General features: G+C 43.5%; 1 protein-coding gene across 1 annotated transcript; it reads right to left on the bottom strand.

The window, feature by feature from the left end:
* Window positions 1–6,450: 6,450 nt before the first annotated feature.
* On the bottom strand, window positions 6,451–20,116 carry CNPPD1 (cyclin Pas1/PHO80 domain containing 1). The gene is made up of 8 exons (XM_089520400.1): window positions 19,781–20,116; window positions 14,976–15,078; window positions 12,968–13,049; window positions 11,381–11,501; window positions 10,394–10,522; window positions 9,302–9,363; window positions 8,695–8,812; window positions 6,451–7,937 (listed from the first exon to the last, which is right to left on the bottom strand). The coding sequence occupies exons 1-8, from the start codon at window positions 19,847–19,849 to the stop codon at window positions 7,350–7,352; spliced, it is 1,272 nt and encodes a 423-aa protein (XP_089376526.1). The 5' UTR covers window positions 19,850–20,116; the 3' UTR covers window positions 6,451–7,349.
* Window positions 20,117–20,180: the final 64 nt, after the last annotated feature.

Raw genomic sequence — 20,180 nt, 5'->3', positions numbered from 1 at the left:
ATAGAAGGAGGGCTTTTATTCTTTTCAGGTCATGGATCATTACTCAGTTGTTTCCGAATACATTAGAATCCAACTGATCAATTTAGGCCTGGTACACATGGGCCACAAGCGCCGTATCGGCACCAAAATAAGGGTTGCAGAGTGCATGGCAACCGCACGCTCTATGACCCTAATACATATGAACGGCACCATCTTTATGTGGCGCCATCCATATGTGGCATGCATGCACAATGCAAGCGTGTGCCACGTTCATACCTCTGGGCGCCACACTTGCATCATGAGCATGTCAATAGCGCACTGATGACGTCCTCCCTGTGAGCAAAAAGAACCCGCTTTTAGTGGGTTCTTTTTGGAGTGGAGGGAGCCCACGCGGTTTTGTTGCTGTGGGCTCCCTCCGGAGGGAGAATGGGTGGCTCCAGATCACCCCTTTGGGGCGGTCTGTACCGCACCATAAATTTGCATTTTATACACTGTGTTAAAAGCTTTTTTAAAAAAAGTTCCATTAGTTCACCCATAGTATGTGGTTCAATTTGTGCTTCAAAAATTAGAAATTAGACTTCTTAATCTTCAAATGTGACATTACTTTTTTAGGGGACACAAACATTAATCAAACATTTCCTAGGGATGTGAGATAAGGAAAAGGTTGGGAACCATTGATCTAACAAGAGTTTATGGCTTTTTCATTGAGATATGGCAGAGAATGGTGAAGGGCCTGGAAACAATGGGTGAGAGGTTTTTTCTATCTCACACACAATATTAGAACATGTGGTATCCTAGTGAAATTGACGAGCAGCTGACCTAGGACCAACCTCTCCCTCACATAGAATGTGAATGATGCATGGAGAAATGGACTTAACAGTGGCCTCAATAAAATGAGTAGCATTTTAAATCCATAATAGCATTGATTAATCAACAGCTACTCACCATGATAGTGAAACCTTCAAAATCAGAGATTTTCATTGCTACCAGCTGGGCACAAAACACAGAGGACAGTTATTACCTCCATGGTTTGTTTGAGAGGCACATGGCTGATCTACAAGGCCAATTATGCATCTCAGCCTGGGGCAAGATATATAATCCAATGCATAACGGGTCTATTCATGGTGCAGCCAAATAGCAGCCACTGGTGGATAGTTTCTACAGGGTGATATGAAGTGGATGCAGCACTCAGAGAAAGTTGTATTGGGAGCCTTGTCATCTTTGCCCCTTAGGCCCCATTCCCACTGGGCATATAAAGCGACGTATTTCACTGCTATTCTGACTTGGATCTTTTTTCCGAGTCGTATACGAATCTGGTCCCTTGTTCCCATTACGAAACGGTGCAAACAGACTTGGGGGTTTTTGACCCATGTTCTCATTCCCATTGAAATTTTCTCCATTGTAATTTGAAGCGGACTTTTTTGCTCACCATTCCCATTGCCCATCTGGAACCTCTTTTTTTAAAGCAGCTGTCAATCAAGCACCTAGGCGCTTGACGTCACAGTGACGTCAGTTGCTTCAATGCATTTTGGCACAGACTATTTTTGTTTCCCATTCCCATTTGCATCTTTACCATTTACATTTTTCTGTGTTTTTTTTAAAGCTGTCAATCAATCGCTTAGGCGCTTTTCCCCTCTGGGAAAGGGAGAAGGAGCCTCTATCCCCTAAGTCCCTTTGCCTCCCAAGCTGTCCTGTGTCTTTCCAAGCCCCTCTGGGAAAAGGAGAAGGAGCCTCCATCCCCCCAAGTCCCTTTGCCTCCCCCATTGCTCCCTGGGCTGTTTGGGGGGAGATCGAGCAGTGTTAAAAAAAAGAAAAAATAATAGTTAAAAATTGTGTTCAATGGCTCTCCTCACACGTCAATCAATGAATGTGGAGCAGGGGGGAGGTTGCAGGGGGGCTTAATGTGTTTACCGCATTTGGAGGTCCCTGTAGCAATTTGCTATGTTTGGACACATAGCCTAGGTGATCAAAAGCTTAATTTAAAAAAATAATAAATTTGTCTACACATGCAATTGCCTTAACCTGCTTCCCACTCTGCCAGGGGAAAGGCTATGCAAATGGGGGGGAGGGGGAGGCGCTGGTAATGCAGGAAAGAGAACAAAGCGGGTGACACCCCCAGGCCAGCCCCTTGAGCACTGTTCTTCCCATATCCAAGTTCCCGAATCGGACACCCATGTAATTCCCATTCATTTGCCCTAGATCGGACACAGGAGGTGCAAGAAAAACCTCCAGAAAAGTGCAGTCAAATTAACCCGGGTTCGACCCCCCCCCCCCCCGGCTTCAGGTTTTGCCTGGAAAATTTGATTACATGGGGATCAGAGCCGAATTCCAATGGGAACGAAATCAGCATAATGAGGATCGAATGCGTGCTCAAATGGGAACGATGCTCCCATAATCTGAGTCTTGATCCGCTTTATAAGCCAGTGGGAATGGGGCCTTAGTTGTAGTGTCCTGTGCCCAGTGGCTGAGAATCCAAAGAAGGGCTGGGTGCTATAACCCATAACTCACTGTTTCCTTTTGTTTGGAGGGTGGGAGTCACATGTTGGATCAGTACCATGGCAGGGATAAGGAACTCGAAAGATGGAGCCTGAATGAGTGGCAATCTGCAGAGATGACAAAGGAGAGGATCATGCACCATGAAGCCTTGAGGGAGGGTACTCTTAGCCCAGCACCAGTAAGAACTAAGTGCTTCTAAAAGTAAGCAGACCTCCCCAGCTCTACTTATACTGTATGTATAAAAATAGAAGGCTAACTCAAACTGATTTAGTATGTAGAGAGATCTTGTAGCACCTTTGAGACTAACTGAAAGAACAAAATTGGTAGCATGAGCTTTCATACACTTTAGGGCCTGAACAGACAGGCTAAAATGCATGCATCTGTTCGGGCCCTCAGTCTACTTCCTCAGATGCATTCTTCGGCTGATATGCCACCTAAACTCTACCTGAAGCCGGGAGACCGAGAAACAGTGGTACACACTCTGGTAACCTCTCAATTGGACTTCTGTAACATGCTCTACATGGGGCTATCCTTGTACCTAACTCAGAAACTTCAGTTAATTCAAAACATGGCAGCCAGGTTAATTGCCGGAAAATCTAGAGGCGACCACATAACACCAGTTTTAAAATCTTTACACTGGCTGCCAATTAGTTTCCGGGCACAGTACAAGGTGTTGGTAATAACCATTAAAGCCCTACATGGCTTAGGTCCAGCTTACTTGCGTGAGTGTCTTCTTCCATACAATCTATCCTGCACACTCAGGTCCTCTGGGAGCAACTTATTACAGCCAAAAAAGACCAAGCTTGCTGTAGTTACCCAGAGAACCTTCTCATCAGCCGCTCCTAATCTTTGGAATGACCTGCCGGAAGAGATCCATCACATTACAAATCTTGAGGCCTTCAAGAAGGCTGTTAAGATGGATCTCTTCCAGCAGGCATTCCCAGATTGATAAACGGCCTTTCCCATTGTCTCATAACTGTTGTTGTGTTATTCATCCCACAAGCCTCATTTTAATGGGGGCTAATTTTAGATTAATTTTAGACTGATTTTCATAATGTGATGTATTTTAGGATGTTTTGTAGTTTTAATTGGGGGGGCTAGGGAACTATGTTTAATTAATGTTATTGTGACCTTTTTTTACTGTTACTGGCCTCAATCCTTCAGGGAGATGTGGGCTATAAATAATAATAATAATAATACTTATTATTATTATTATTATTATTATTATACAAAAGCTCATGCTGCCAATTTCTTTCTTTCAGTTAGTCTGAAAGGTGCTACAAGATTTCTCTATGTACTGATTCCACACACTAACATGGCTACATCTCTGAATTCTGCCAAACTGATTTAGCTGACCAAACATAAGGCATAACCGGACAAGGCTGTAAGATTCTAAGGCACCAGGGAATGCCTAGCAGAAGCTTACCTAGAACCCATTCCACACTGCAAGGCTATGGCAATACCACAGGCAAAGAGGTTGCGTGCTAGCAGCTCATCCCAGTGTGGAATACCATTCATTTTCTCACGTGGGAGGGTGTTGATAAAGAGAAAGTAGAAGATGCAGAGAAAAGACACCTGGACCAGAAGATGCTGGGGATAAGGAAAAATAGAACAGGATGAGCCACATGCAGCACCTGGATTCTTGCACAGAATATAGTATGGCACACCTAGGCCCGATAATGTCTCTCAATCTACTCCTAAAACAATAATCTCAGCAGGGCTGATCCTACCATTAGGTGGAATAAAGCATGTGTATCATGCAGCAGGGCAGGAACTTGTTAATATTCCTTTTTTATACAAAGAAAAGAGGTGCCTGTGGAATGTTCTGCTTCAGGTACCAAAACAACACGTGTGGCTTTGGATATTATGTACCTCATCTTGGATGGTTTGGACAGAGTGGCATTTGCCGCTCTGCATCAGGTGGCAAAATAATTTGGGCTGGGCTTCCAACTTAAAATTTGGATTCTGGTTCTGCTGCCCCCCCTCCCCCCTTTTCAGCTGGGGTCACTAGCCAGACCCAATGCACAACTCTTACCCATTCCAAGTAATGGAACAAGCCCCTATGTTCTCTAACACTCAGTGGTTGGAACTTACATGCAGACATGGTACGTACTACTTGCATTTCAGGACTGATGCCAACCAGCCAAAAATGTGTAATCCCTCATGCATATACATTGCCCATATCTCACCACCAGAAACTCTTCTGATGCCTGATCATTGCTGCCCTTTCTTCAGGGTACTGTTCTTCTTAGATGTTGTGCTATCTCCCAGCATCCCAACTCACCTGCAAGGCCAACAAGCAACTCAGGGGCCATGAAAGCAACTTGGGATCTGCATAAGCCTTGGGAGGACCTGCTAGAATGCCTTGGGAAGACCTGCTAGCTTTGTTCATCCTCTCAGTTTCTTCCTTTCCCTTTGTGCTCCTGTGTGGAATGAAGCCTAGCAACAGAGTTTCTTTCCAGCTCCTCCTCTTCCTTTATTTCTTGCCTTCACTGGCCATATGCCCATGCACTTCCACCTTTGGCCTCGCCAGGACATTATTCCTCTTCCAGTTAGCCATTAACTTGTCCAGTAACAAACTCTCTCTTGGAGAGGAAAGGAAGGACTGACCAGGTATGAACCAGAGCTTCATGAATAGCATAAAGCCCAGAAAAGTTATTTTGGACTTCAGTTTCCAGAATCCCCCAGACACCATGGTCAGTGACTGTGATGGCTGGGGGATTATGGAAATTGTAATCCAAAAAAGTTTTGTTTTGTTTTTTAAAAATCAAGCTCTGATAGAGCAATGCTATTTATTAGCCCTGGTCTGCCAGAAAGCATCAGCAGTTGGATTTGATTTGTGAATGTCCACCCATCCCAAAAACCTGAAGGTGGTGCTAAGGTTGGAAGGAAACATGGCCAGGCATATAAATACTTATCTGAATAAAATATAAGCCATTTATGTATGTGTTTAAATGTTCTTCCCTCTCATATATACTCCTCCCTTCATAAGGTAAGAAAATCCAACACCACCATAAAAAGACCACATTTTCTTGTTTACTTTCATTCCAGGACATGCACCATTAGCTGTGCTGTGTAATGCAGGGCACTGGCTCCTTCCTGGATCAGTTTTATCACAGTTGCTGTAGTGGGAGAAGGTTGATAATTATGCCTCAGTCCTTATGAGTAACTCTACTCAGAGCATGTCGGTTTTGTAAAGACTATTCAATTGTGGCTACGAAGACTCAGCAGGGCATAGTCACCATTTAATCCCAGGCGGTGGTATTGGTAGAAAATGAATGGGACTGCATTTGTTCACACAGATGAGTTCAGACAATGTATGGGTCGGGTAAGAGACTCACAAGATTTTGCAAGATGCAGGGGAACAGAATTTGTTGAGCACACCTGTTCAACAGCTATGTATGCAAATTTTGCATATAAAATGCACATCAAGTCCTACATTTTAGCAAGAAGCAATTATTACTTTGTGCAGCAAAATACATGAGCTGCATGGTTACTATTAGGTGTAAGCAGCAATTATTTGACTGTTTCAATTAGTTGCTTTCAAAATTATGATTAAAGGGCACCTCATATTTCTAGTATGTTCTTTTGACATATACAAAGAAAATAGAATTGTTCTGGGCCAAATCAAAGGCCTGGGAAGTCCACTAGCAGAACACAAGAACAATGGCACCTTTCAACTCATATTCTTTCACATCTTGTATTCAGAGGCAAACACAAAGTTTGAAAAGCTAAATGTTGCCTTCAACAGGACTAACAGCCTCACTTTCAATTCCAGGCTGTATATGCAGTCCTGGGTCCTCCATGACAGCACTCATTGCTCAAATATTTCAAATTTCCCCAAAGGCAAGCCTATTAGATTTTGACAGTTGAACCTACTGTGCTGGTACCTTTCCCACAAAGAAAACGAGCTAGAAAGGACTGGTGGCACCCAACTTCAGGTTTCATACAGGGGAGAAAAACATGAAACACGGAGACATTATTAGCTACCTTTATTGAAAGAGATACCATCTACAAGAAACGGTGAAAAGTACAGGAGAAAGCACTGGTAGGAATAAGCTGCAGGATGTGGTTGTTTCCCAACCCTAAGAACTGGAGGAAGCAGGCAAGCACTCACAAGAACAGATTGGAGGTATCAAAATACAGAATTAATCTGGTATAATGGGATCTTGAACCTCAATCTGCAATTGACACCTCTTTCCTTCCTAGTGCTATGGCTGAAGTAAATCTCACTAACTCCTGCATGGGTCTTAGAAACCAAGGGATACTTTCCTCACTAGAAAAAACAAGGATGGCAAGCTCAGGACAAGAATGCATTCACACATTAACATTGAATTATGTAGTAAATCACTCAATAGTTTAAACATATAAAATTGCTGGCATTTGCCACCATGGTTGTGAGCTACCATGAATCATTACTTCTAAGTGCCCCAGACAGGTTAACACACAAGAAAATCAAGCTAGGAGGTGGCTCAGTGTCTTCTGCTAGCAGCCCAATGCGTGTGAAGCCACCCTAAGCTGTACTTGTTAAACAAAGACTCAGCCAGGTCTTCCAGACCAAATAATGGCTCAGCTGATAGTTGCAACAGACTGAAGCATCATTGTTTCAGTCCTCCTTCTATCCCAGCCTGATTTCTAAAATGGGATGCACATCTCCAGTAAACTCCTTGAAGCTTTTAAGCACAGCTGCCAAGGGGAAAGGGGGCAGAAAGGTTTGGAAGATATACCCAAAAAGTGGAACTGGCACCCCTTTTAGTAGACCACTAAACCCATCTCCCAGCATTTTCTGCCCTTGTGCCCTATGCCTTTATGACACCCACAGACCTTCCCATCTAGATCCACCCCACACCCACCCCTGTTACTAAGCTATGTCCCTAGCTAGGAAATATGAATGCCTTTATCCTTCCAAGCTCCAAGGCTGCCTGTGAGGAACACTGTTGAAGCGTCAGTGGTTCAGGCCAGTCTTTGCAGTTAGGCGACATGGGAAGGTGCCAGTTCCAGCATGAACAACTTGTGCAATATGTAGGAAGTCCAAAGGGAGCTGACTGTGTAGCAGGGTGGGTGCAAGCTGTGTGGTTGGCTGCCATGCAGGTGGTGGGCTGACTGCAACGTGGACAATGTGAGGAACTGATGGGAGCTGGTGGTGGGTATGATAACACATTGAGGACGCTGCTCCACAGGTAGAGAGCTGTAGCCATGACACCACTGCTTCCTGGATGCTGTTCTTCATCATGAAAGGTTTGATTCTCTGTTCTTGGGTAAGGAGAGCTGTCAGGGAGCCCCAAGCTGTGATCCAGCTGAACTGAAGATGGAACAGGCAGACACAGAGCTAGAGCACTCCTTGTGCCAATAAGTTCCATAGGGCTTGTCCTCTTCAAGTGTACAGTGTGATGAACGATCACTGCAGAAGCAAGGACAGCAGCTATCCCAGTCAAGTACACCATGCCAAGAATGCAAGCCAGCTGTGGGAAGAGAAGATCAAGGTGGTTACGTGTTGTCTCCCCTTTACCCCACAAGTTCCCTCACTTGGAGGAAGCCAGCTAGGCCCAAGAACAGACACTGCTAAGCATCCCACTTAAACACCTGTCTATCATTCAAACACAAAAAGGAGTGGTCTGCTCAGCTTGTATGTACATGAAGAGTGAAAGCTGATCAAATAGTAATATTTTCACCCAAATTCCACCAGATTACCAGCCTTTCTTCTGCCAAATTTCTTCTGGTAAATGCTGACCAGCCCACCTTTTTATACTCAGAAAATTAATTTTTAAAATTTTGTTTTGTGGAGATCAGAAGACAGACAGACAGACAGACGCCTTAGTTATGATGTCTGGATCTTTTTCTTTTTAGCCAGGTTGTGGTAGGTTTTTTGTTTGTTTGCTATGTATGTTTTCAACTCCTTTTCTCTTTTGTTTGATTTAACACATTAAGGATCTTGTGGGATGAAGGGTGGCTTAAAAGATTAACATTAGCAGAATCAAAAAGTTTACTATTCAGGCAATAGTATAAACAGAAGCATACCAGATCTCATCTAGTAGAAATCGCTCTCTCTCTCTCTCTCTAACACATGCTTATTCACACACACAAACAAAACACATTGCCCTCTACCACTGAAAGTCTGCTCACTTGTTTCTATCTCTGCCTCTCTACCAAAGGATAGCTATATGCTTTTTCCACCCCCATTAGCCTTCCTCATGCTGGGTTTAGCCTGCTCTAGCTTACCTTGGCCACCTGTTGATAAAACTGGCCCAAAGCCTGCTGCCACAATGTTTGCTCCATTAAGACACATAGGTCTGTGTAGGTAAACCAGCCACGTCGGATGCCCTGCCTCTCAGCCACACTGCAAAAACAGAAGGAAGAATTAGAAACCTTGCCCCAAGAATGGCTCATCACAGACCTTGTATCCTGGCAGCACCCTGCTGCACAAGCAGGAAGTACCCAGATAAATGGGCTCATGGGGATATGGCTAACTGTAGACTTGGTGTAACCCCTAATCACAAGTATCTGTTACTATTGTCTGGTACACTGTGAAGTGACATGAGGGGCACACAAGGCAGGCTGATGTATCTATACTGTAGAGCTCACTGCTCTGGACCTCTTAAAGGTATAGTAGCTTCATCAAAGCCTTGCAATTTAGCCATAGATCTGGGAATTATCCTCCATGAAGTGACATGTGGAGGATAATTCCCAGATCAAGTGGAGTCTGCATGATGCTCATGTTACACTCAGTTCATTCAGAATGGACAGCAGACAGTACAAGGGCCAAAGGATTCCCCCTGTTCCTGCCACAGCAGCACAACAGCATCCTGAAAAAAGAAAGAATACCTACCATCCTTCCAGCCAGCTGAGCACTTCAAAAAGTTCCTTGGGATCTGTATAGAGGCTCCAGTCCTGTAGAAAAGGGAACACATAAAAAAGAAGTGAGACAGAACTGTCTTCTTGTCACTAGCAATAAAACAGAACACAAATGTTACTTGGCAGGTACATGAAATACAGGAAATTCCCTACTATATAGGCAGAGAACTTGTGGATCTCAAAATGTTTCTGGACCACTCTTCCAATCAGCTATAGCCACTACTACCAAAGACAAGGGATGATGGGAATGACAGTTCAACAACATTTGAAGCATTGATTTCCTACTTTTACTGGACAAACTGTGGTAGAGGGAGAGGATGAATCAGCAATAATCCCACTATGCACTACACTCTTATAGTGCTGCTATTCCATTTTAATTGCTTTGGCTGCCTCCTGTGGCATTGTGGGATTGGCAGTTCAGGGAGGAGCATTTAGCATTCTCAGTCAGAGAGCTCTTAGGCCTCACTGAACTATAAACCTCATAATGCTATAGGAGGCATCCACAGCAGTAAAAGTGGAATAGCAGCACTATAAGGGTGTGGTGCAGTAATCTCTGAAGAAACCTTCCCTGTGTTGACAGCTAGCTAGGCATCTTTCTCAAATCTGACATCATTTCAGCAGTGCTGACACTCTGCTCATGGGTGCACTCTTCAGATGAGTGGGAAGGTCCTTCCATTCATGGAATTCAGGCACCGGATAAAAACCTATTTTTATCACTTTTTTAAAATGGAGGATTTGCCCTCTTGTGGCTGTGCACTTTAAAACTGCTGTTGCTCTTTTGTTATTTTTTTTTTTTTTTGTTATTGCACTCACACCTATGTTAAAACACTTTGCACACTGATGAGAAAAGCAGTATTAGTATTTCAACGGAACAAAAAGCCCAGCCTCCGCATTCAATGCTTATTCCCAGGCAACCAACATGCTTTCAAACTCTAGCATATTTATATATATCATGGACATTCTAATTCTATCAAGCTCTCTGTGCTCATTTGAACTTTGACTGAGAGCAACAGATGTCTGTGTGCCTTTCTCTTGCACCCCTCCTTCCCTCTCACATGGCACTTACAATGGCCCTGAGGAAATTCATCTCCAGTGCGTTCATGGTCTGTACATCCACCTTGCCTGCAGCTCCCCATTCATCATTGAAGACCTCCTCTTCTTCCCCTTCATCATATAAGTACTTGCTTGCAACCATCTGAAATCAAGAGATGCACTGAAGTAGCACAGTGTGTGACATTTTGGCCAAGGTTGCAGTGTGGCATCCCTGTTTTCTTGTAAGCATGAGATTTAGATATAGTCCATTTCCCAGTTACTTGTGATGTGAAAACCCTGGCCTCAATTTCAGGATTCCTGTATGCCAGCTCCCAAAATAAGCAGAGGGGCAGAAGGAATCTACAGTGAAGCTTGTTAAACTCAACTAAACAAATTTGTAAATGCTATGGGCTACAGCTCTCACAAGTCCTTACTATTGGCCGTGCTGGAAATTGCTGGTAAGAGTTATAAGCCAAAACATCTGGAGGGCCAAAGGCTCCCTATCTCTTCTGTATGAAAAAATCAATCCCCACAACCTAGCCAGTTATACACAGAACATGCATTCAAAAATAGGCAAGTATCTGTAGTTAGAGAGCAGCTGAGTGGCTGAACTAGATACTGAAAGTATCAAGGGAAAATTAATCTTCTTAGTCCTTCCAGACCATCTTGTAATCATCCAGACCATGCCTTGGAGCACAGCCGCTTATCTTTAATCCTCTCCATTGAGTTCACAAGTTAAAATTTATGGCGGGTAATTCTGGATGCTCATTCTCAGCTCAGTGCTTTCAAGAAAGGAATCTGCCAGCTACTGTAGTTGTTCTATATCAAATTGAAGGCAACCAAATTATACTGTAGTGTGAGGGGACAGACGGGGACATCAAAAGGGTTATAACAGTTCAGCTGTGAGGTCAAGATAGGTCTCTGAAGTGTGAAAAGACTATTAGGTACCAGTGATGCATTATACAAAACATGCACAACTTTTGGGCAAATGCTACCCAGCCACAGCTCATCAGAAGTTTACCATGGAGATTAAGAAGAGATCAGAAGACGAGATTTGCTGTAGGTATTCAGGATTGCGGTGCCGAAGTCTCTCAATGTAAACCAGGGCCAACATCATAGAGCAGGGGGAGATGCAAGCCTCTCTGGAATTAGAACCAGGGGACACAAGCTTAGTTTCTCTTTATCATTTCAGCCATAAAGCATAATCTTGAACTGTATTACAGAAGGAGTTGGAGATCTGGAACAACTCATCCTGTACAGTAAAGATCTACCATGTTTTTTACTCCTATCCACAATATATATGTCACAATGTGGCTGTTGAGTATTTCCATTACCTTTATCATTACCATGTTCAAACGTCCCCCTCAGCCCCCTCACAAAAAAGGAATGCAGATTAAGAGACATGGTCATATTCATGAAAACAGGTCAAGAAAGTGTAATATGTTGAAGCAGGTATGGAAAAATAAGCTTGTCTTTGCGGATTTTGCAAAAACACAGGTCATTCCTGAAAATGGGAATATCTCACAGGATTATATCTACAGCAGCTCATTCTGCCATATTAAACTCTCACTGAAAAGTTGTTGGGAGCAACAGTTTGACTTCTAACTTGTTAAGTGTTCTTAGCTATTATTCCCATTTCTTTCATACAGAACTGATTATCTCAAAAACTCTCCCAACATAACTGTTAACAACTGCCTTACAATGTCTCTGTTCCAACCTATTACTACTACCACCCACTACTGGAAAACAGTAAGGCTGATTTTATGTAAACAAATGCATCATCAGACATATGGTCAAATAATTGTATATCTCGAGATATCTGATCCTGATGTTACATATCCTAGTGGTTTCATAGTTCTGTGGCAAGGCTTTGCTACATACTGGTGCTCTTCCAACTTTTTTAAAGGTGGAGTTGTGTACAAAGTTATTAGTATGTGTGTAAATATATTCTTAGTTCAGTGTATATAATGCCTTAGGATCTAAACACCCTAAAGGCACCAGAACCTGTCTGATCTTGGAATTTAAACAAGGTCAGCTTTGGTTAGTCCACACTACAGAAATAATCCAGTATGACACCACTTTAACTGCCATGCCTCAATGTTATGGTACTTTGGGAATTGTAGTTTTATGAGATGTTTAACCTTCTCTGTCAAAGAGCTCAGCTGCCACAACAAATTACAATTCCCAGAAATCCATAATATTGAACCATGGCAGTTAAAGTGGTGTCACACTCTATTATTTCTGCAGTGTGAATGCAGCCTCGGATTGGAGCAAGCCAACAAATACTGTATTTCAGAGGAAGGAACTGGCAAAACCACCTCTGAATTTGCTTTACTTAAGAAAACCATATGAAATTCATTGAGTCACCATAAGTCAACAGATGATCTGAAGTTGTGTGTGCAGGCACGCACGCATGTGCGCGCGCGCACACAAACACACATTTCCTTTCCAATTAAAATGACTTTAAAGGCAAAATGCCAATCCAAAAGTTAATGTAAAGAATAAAAATACAAATCCCAAACCACATTCCCAAAGAGAGGGAGAAATGTATGAATATACAGGATAAGAAATATTGAGAGGAAAAAGCAGAAAAGAGTCTGAGCCATACCGGGAGACATGAGATACATATTTCTTCTGAAGCCTCCGAATAGGACTTGGAGCAGCTTTCTGGAGTAATTCTACAGCAATATCTAGAAAAAAGAAAGCAACAGGGTTCAAAGTTAGGCGCACAGCCCTTTGTTGAAAAGCCACATCAGTGACCTAGTCCAAACACTGTATGATGGAAACATATGTCCCTTTCTAGGAAACCAAAGCTGCGTCTCCTTCTGACCAAAAAACATGCTTGAGGATAGAAAGCAGAATGTTAAAAAGTTATGAAGGTGAGAGAAGCAATTTCACCTCCAAACATATAGTATCCTTTTGAATACAAAATCAAAAATGGTAAGGCTTTAAAGTACAGTCGGCCCTTCTTATACACGGATTTTTTATACACGGATTCAAGCATACACGGTTTGAAAATGTTCCAAAAAAGTATAAATTTACCTTGATATTCCATTTTTATAAGGGACACCATTTTGCTATGTCATTATATTTAATGGAACTTGAGCATACACGGATTTTGTTATACACGGGGGATCTTGGAACCAAACCCCAGCGTATAACAAGGATCCACTGTAAAGACTTATTACATGAACAAGCTGACAACTGAATCAAAAGATTTGCCTCATTATTCCCAGATCCTAAACACATTTAACTCAGAGGAAAGTGTTCTGACAGACCCCTAAGTTCAGCTGTTTTGGAAAGAGGTAGCTTGCAGTCTGCAAAATGAAAGCATTCTGGGCCCAATCCAATTGTTCATCCCACCAAACTCTATAGTTGACCCACTGAATCAATGAAACTTACACAAATATTGACTTAAGTTTCTTCTGGATGCAGTGCGTCTCTTCTAGTTGGGATTAATAACTGGGTCTAGGCCTGGGAGCTGTAGTTCTAAAAATACACTATTCCAGGACTGGTGACAAACTTTCTTCAGGGTAATGGCCAAAAAACAAAACAAAACAAACCCCATTACCTCTTATTGAGACATATTTTATTTTGATGTTAGCCATCCTTTAAAATTTAATTTAATAAAAAATTAACTACACTTAACTTTGATTAACTACTAAAATTCTTTTGGCATTTCTTCTTTTAAAGCTTGCAAAACCCAGTAAAGTGTCAAATCTGAATCTGGTAGGAAAAGGCAACCTTTGGCTTCAACCACAGACATATAAGAAAAATCACTATATGTGACTGTCATTTTACCATGCCAGTGATGCCCTAATTGTTTTAGATAATCAGTTTGAGAGTGTCCTATATCTCTCACCCAGACCTGTGAATGGTCAGAAATATCAATGCAAGACATTCTTCCCGAGTTTCTGTGCTGCCACACACACACACAAGGGGTAAGTGGCCTTTGAATGTATAGCTTTGGATACTTCTTCAAAAGCATAAAATAAACCTAAGTAGTTGTTCCAAGCATTTTTATTATGATTCACAAATCTTTCCAGCCAGACAAGTTCAACCAGAAATTGCTGGCCAAACTTTGGACTGCCAGCTTCTGAAATAATTGTCTTTTAGCAACCATCAGGAGCCAGCCTGTTCCTGATGGTTCAGGCTGCATTTTAGCATCCATTATCCTGACTCTGGCCAAGGTGTAGTATAGAAGTCCCCCTTAGTTCACTCATGCCTACAGGCTTCAGTGAGTGTCATATTTTTTATGCTTAGTGTTGTGTACAATGATGACCTTGGTGCAGGAGTCAATTATCAACTCCGCTTGCAAAACATCCTTTAATATAAAATACTTGTTACCAGCTGTGAACCAAATTTAAGAGTGCAGTAAGGGGTAAAGAGCCATGTTTTAGGTGACAAGAAAAAAAAAGGACATAGGTAGAAGAGAAATGTCAGCCCTGACAAACTTATGTCAAGATCAAAATGTCAATAAGGTGAGGCAGGGAAGCAATGGAGTTCAATTCTTATGAGTTTTGTCCAGCATATACTTAATTAAAACATCAGCTAGGGTATCCCTCCCTTTACCCTCATTTTCCAGCCCAGCTGCAACATCCCACAGCCAGACTCACCTGCAACAGGACTTGAGAGGTTATCAAGAGTACCATCCTTATCCCAGCCATAGTAAAGTCGCTTGCGTACCCGATCACTCAGCTGCTGGTGCCTGGGAAGAAACTGAGAGAAAGGACTGGAGAATATAATGCAGTACTGGGACTCTGCATCCTTCTGCCTCACCAGATCTACAGCATCTGATTAATTTATTCAAGTTGCTGGACAGCTAAATCCACCTGAATGACTCCACAGGAAACACTTACGAAAATACTTGTACATATGAATATACCACCCTGCCTTAAGAAGTAGAAACTAACAATTTCTTTTCTCTAACGTAGATGTTCCCAGTCATCTCTTATATAATATTCTCTCAGCCCCTCATTATATAATGTTCCATAACATGATTTCTTGTGTGCTGTTAGGCTGAGAGTGTGTGACTTGCCTAGGATCACCCCCTGGGTTTCATGTCTGAGCTACAAATTGAACCCTGGTTGTAGTCCAATATTCAAACCACTACATCATGCTGGCTCCTGTGCTTCTGCCAATTTATGAGGAGAGGCCAAAACCCCCCCAAAACTAAACAAAAATACACAATCACACTAAAACCAGAAGAAACCATCAACATTAGTAAAACAAAGAATGCTGTTTCTTGCCTCTAGTGTCCCATAGTGCCAAACATACAAAAAGCACTCACTCCCATGAAAGGGACAAAAAGTAGTAAAGTAAGGTCAGAAAGTGCAATAATGAAAGATACTATACATTAGCCCCTTACTAAGAGTCCGAAAGCCATGCCAAAGCCACAACCCAGTCCTAAGGACTAGAGTGCAGCTTTGGCGCAGCTTCTGGCCTCTTAGGACACATGCATCATTTAAACAGCATACCTCCAAAGTGACCCGAAGCAACTTTATTTTGGCCTGTCTGTATGGGGCTATAGTCTTATCCAAAATTCTGTTACATAATTCTTATAAATACACTATAATGTTGGGGGAACAAATGAGGAACACCTCATCTTAAGTATTTTGTTCACCATTCCAAAAGAAAATAACCCATAATCCTTTTTTTCCCCAATTTTTCAGAATTTTTTTCTTGACCCCCCCTCCCCCCTGTTTTTGGTTGACTCTCTAATCTGGAGAGTCAACAAAAAGTAACAAAAAGGAAGGAGATATAATAGTTTAACTTGTCATTTTCTAAGGCCATTAATCAGTCTACCATATTTTTGGAATAGGGAGCTCCCTTCTAGCTCCCAGGACTGCTTAAATAGCATTCCTTGGCTCTAGGAAACCACCGTCCACCGTCTTTCCCCCACTTGCCACCACTGGGAAGATGTGTACCAACCAGTACTAGTTGTGATGTGACGGGGAGTATGATCTGGAAGCAATAGGAAGAGAAAGACAGCAGGAATGAGAATGTGTTCCTGCTTTTTCTCTTCCCTTATCTCTCTGTTGAGAGATGTACTGTTCTTAAAGATAATACAAGGCACCCCTCCCCCCCCCTTTCCCCTCCTCTTTTCATGCTGAAACAGACATGGTTACTTCTTTAAAAAGTGGCTGAATAATGACCAACAGTGAAGCAGGTTGTCTGAAGCCAATTATTCTGTACTGACAGGAAAAATGTGGCCCTCCCCGTATGGCTAGATTATAATCACCCATTGTTAGCTTTCATGGCAAAGTTTGTTCAGAGGACGTTTGCCACTGCCTTCCCCTGAGGCTGAGAGCATGTGACCTGGTCGCTGACACAACTGCACCCAAGGAAAGCAATGAATTCTGCCAATCTTTTGTCTGTTTTTGTCCCAGGTCTGGCCCTTCCCTTTGTTCAAGGTCTGGCTGTTTCTTTCACTGATGACACCATTACAGTTTCCCACTGAGAAGAATAAAACAGAGCATTGAACAACTTGGTTTCTTTTGTTCCTTGTGCTAACAACAGATCAATGGACTTATGCCCTGCTTGGAAACACAAAACAAAATAAAGCCTAGTCTGGATAAAATGCCTCATTGTTTCACCACTAACATCCCAGTATAACCATTTTTATGCTTTCCTCTCATTTTATCCCCAATTGTTCATGCCTTTTCTTAATGTGTCTCCCTAATGAGATTTTCCTCCTGGTTTCTCTTTGTAAGACTTTCATCCAGTACTGACCATAAAAATCCACTGCATGATTTTGGGCAAGTCACACTCTCTCAACCTCAGAGGAAGGCAAATGCAAAATCTCCACTGAACAAATCTTGCCAAGAAAGGTTCACCCACGATATGTTCACCTCAGAATCGACATAAGTTGGAAATAAAATATTAGCAGTGATGGTAGGATGTAATAAAATGCAAAATCACAGATAGTAAATATTACTCTAAAGCCCAGAAAAAATTAGAACAATATTCAGAAAAATATTTTCTCCTTTCTTCCCACAGCTTTTTTTTTTTTAAGTAGATGGCTGGGAGGTTGGATAATGGAATAATTTCTTTTAGAATGAAGTGGTGTTTTTTTTTAAAGACAAGGGGTTTCTGTATTTATTCTGTATTTATTGCCCTAATACTATTTCTGAAAATTATGTAGCAGGTAGACATGACAACAAGAAAGACTGGTGCTAAAACCCAATGTGGGCATAGTGGTTTGAGAGTTGGCCTACAACTCTGGAGACCAGAGGTTTGAATCCCCACTCAGCCATGGAAACCCACCAGATAACCTGCCACAGAGGGCAAGTCACACTACTCTCTCAGCCTCAAATGATGGCAGTGACAAAAAACCCTCTTGCCAAGAAAACATCATGAAAGTTTCATCTTAGGGTCGCCATAAGTCTGAAATGGCACACAGCAACAATGACCGGTGCTGAGAGCCACTGTAAAGTAGTGGTTTGAGGATTGAATTACAACTGTTGGAGACCAAGGTTCAAGATCCCCACTTGGCCACAGAAACACACTAGGTGACCTTAAGCAAGTCCTGCTCTCTCAGCTCTCTCAGCCTCAGGAGAAGAAGGCAATGGCAACCCGTCTCTGAACAACTCTTGCCAATAAAGCGCCAAATCCTTTCTGAAGAAATGTGCCAAGAAAACCCCATGAAAGTTTTGCCTTGGGGTTTCCATAAGTCAGAAATGACATGAAGGCACACAATAACAACAAATATGTACTGAATGCACTGGAAGAGCCTTCCCATTAACTGACTGTCAGCCCAAACTGACTCATGTGACATGATGGTCATGCCTAACTCAAAAAGGAAACACCCCAGTGTCCCAATGGAAGGGAATGACACACCTCCTCTGAAGAAATGTGACAAGAAAACCCCATTATTTAGCGTTGCCATAACTTGGGAACAACTTAAAGGCACACAGCAACAACAACCAAGGCCTTCTCTCAGGCTGCAAAGAAGGAATGGGCAGACTGGGAGAGTGTTGCTACCCCTTTCCTTCGAGGCAATGGGGGAAGGCCAGGTGGGGAAGGAAGAGCCACCCAGGGCAGGGGGAGTGCCTCACAGGGCGACTCAGCCCTCCTTTTCAAGGACACGTCCTGCATTTCCACCTTCTGTCCAGGAGACATTCCAAAATGCCCTCCTATTTTGAGCATGACTAAGAGCATGGACTGGCATTTCTAGGAGTGTGTTGAGCTTTTATTTGGCCATGTCCTCCATTCTGAGCATGACTAAGAAGCACGTATTGACATTTGTAGGAGTGTTTTGAGAGCTTTTATTTGGCCATGCCCTCCATTTTACAGTGCCTTTTTGTCCTCTCCATCTGGTTACCCTACTTCAAGAAAAGGATGAGGGGGCTGGCAAGAGGAGTGGCAGACCAGGGTGGGTCAGGGTGACCAGAGGTGCTTGCTACAAAGGAGAGGGACAAGGCACTACAAAACGGAGGACATTCCAGATTAAAATGGAGGACATGCCCAAATACAGAGCTCAACAACACTCCTATAAATGTAAATCCATGCTTCTTTTGCTGCTCTTGTTGTGTGCCTTCAAGGCGTTCTGACTTATGGTGACCCTAAGGTCACTGGGTGGCCTTGGCCAAGTCACACCATTTCAGCCTCAGAAAGTGGCAATAGCAAACCCGCTCTGGAGAAACATGCCAAGAAAAACCATATGTTGCTTCAGAGGGGGGGGGGGGTGCCATTGCTTTCTTGGCAGGCTTCTTCAGAGGATTTCTTTTGGTATTGCCACCCTCTTGGGCTGAGAGGGTGTGACTTGGCCAAGGCCAGCCAGGGACTTGGTGGCCTTAGGGTTGCCATAAGTGTTTTGAGCTCTTCAGAGGGACTTCCTAAAACAAATGACAGTAGTGTTCCATAGGGAAACCATACTTGCCCAGAGAGAAACATTGGGGAATACTTGCTGATAGGGGAATGCAGAGGCTCTGAAAAGGGGCTCCATACATGATCCTCTATGGGCAAGTATGACCCCATGAGCCTCTCTACGGGAAAGTATTTCCCAATGTTTCTCTATGGGCAAGCATTCATTCCCCTATTATTCTCTATGGCCAAGTATTCTCCTATGACTTATTCCCTCTGGGCAAGTCTTCTCCAATGCTTCTCTATAGGCAAGTATCCCTAATGACCCTCTATGGGCAAGCATTCCCCTACGGCCAGTTATTCCCCCATTATTCTCTATGGCCAAGTATTTTGCTATGCTTCTCTATGGGCGAGCATTCCCCTATTACTCTCTGGGGCGAGTCTCTCCCTGGGCAAGCGCCCCGTCCTCCCTTGGAGCAGGCCCTCTCCAGCAGAGAGCCCCAGCAGCCCAGCGCTCAGAGGCCTCGCTATTAGCCCCGCCGCAGGGGCCCATCAGGCCCAAGATGGAGGGCGAGGGGGAGGCCGTGTCCCGGCGGGGGAAGGGAGCCCCTCTCACCGTGAACTCCTGGAAGCCGCTGAGGGAGAAGGCGCCCTCCTCGTCCACGAAGAGCCCCTCCAGGTCCATGGCTGGCCGTCCAGAGGGCCTCCTCCTTCTTCTTCCTCCTCCTCCTCCTCCTCCTCCTCCGCCTTGGCAACCCGACGCCCGGCTTCTGAGGCGAAGAAGGACTGGAGGCCGAGGAAGGAAGGAAGGAAGGAAGGAAGGAAGGAAGGAAGGAAGGAAGGAAGGAAGGAAGGGCGCGGTGCCGGCGGCGGCGCCGCCTCTCCTGGCCTCCTTCTTCCTCTTCCTGAGGAGGAGGAGGAGGGCCTCTCCCCCGGCGGCCGCCCCTTCCTCCCAGCGCCGCGCCGGTTGGGAAGGAAGGCCGCGAAGAGCTTTGGCTTATATTATTCCTCCTCCC

The sequence above is a fragment of the Sceloporus occidentalis genome, unplaced genomic scaffold, assembly GCF_023333645.1.
Source record: "Sceloporus occidentalis isolate IW3139 unplaced genomic scaffold, rSceOcc1.0.p SCAF_4, whole genome shotgun sequence".
Taxonomy (NCBI): domain Eukaryota; kingdom Metazoa; phylum Chordata; class Lepidosauria; order Squamata; family Phrynosomatidae; genus Sceloporus; species Sceloporus occidentalis.
The sequence above is the reverse complement of the archived record's forward strand: the minus strand, read 5'-3'. Positions and strand labels throughout refer to the sequence as shown.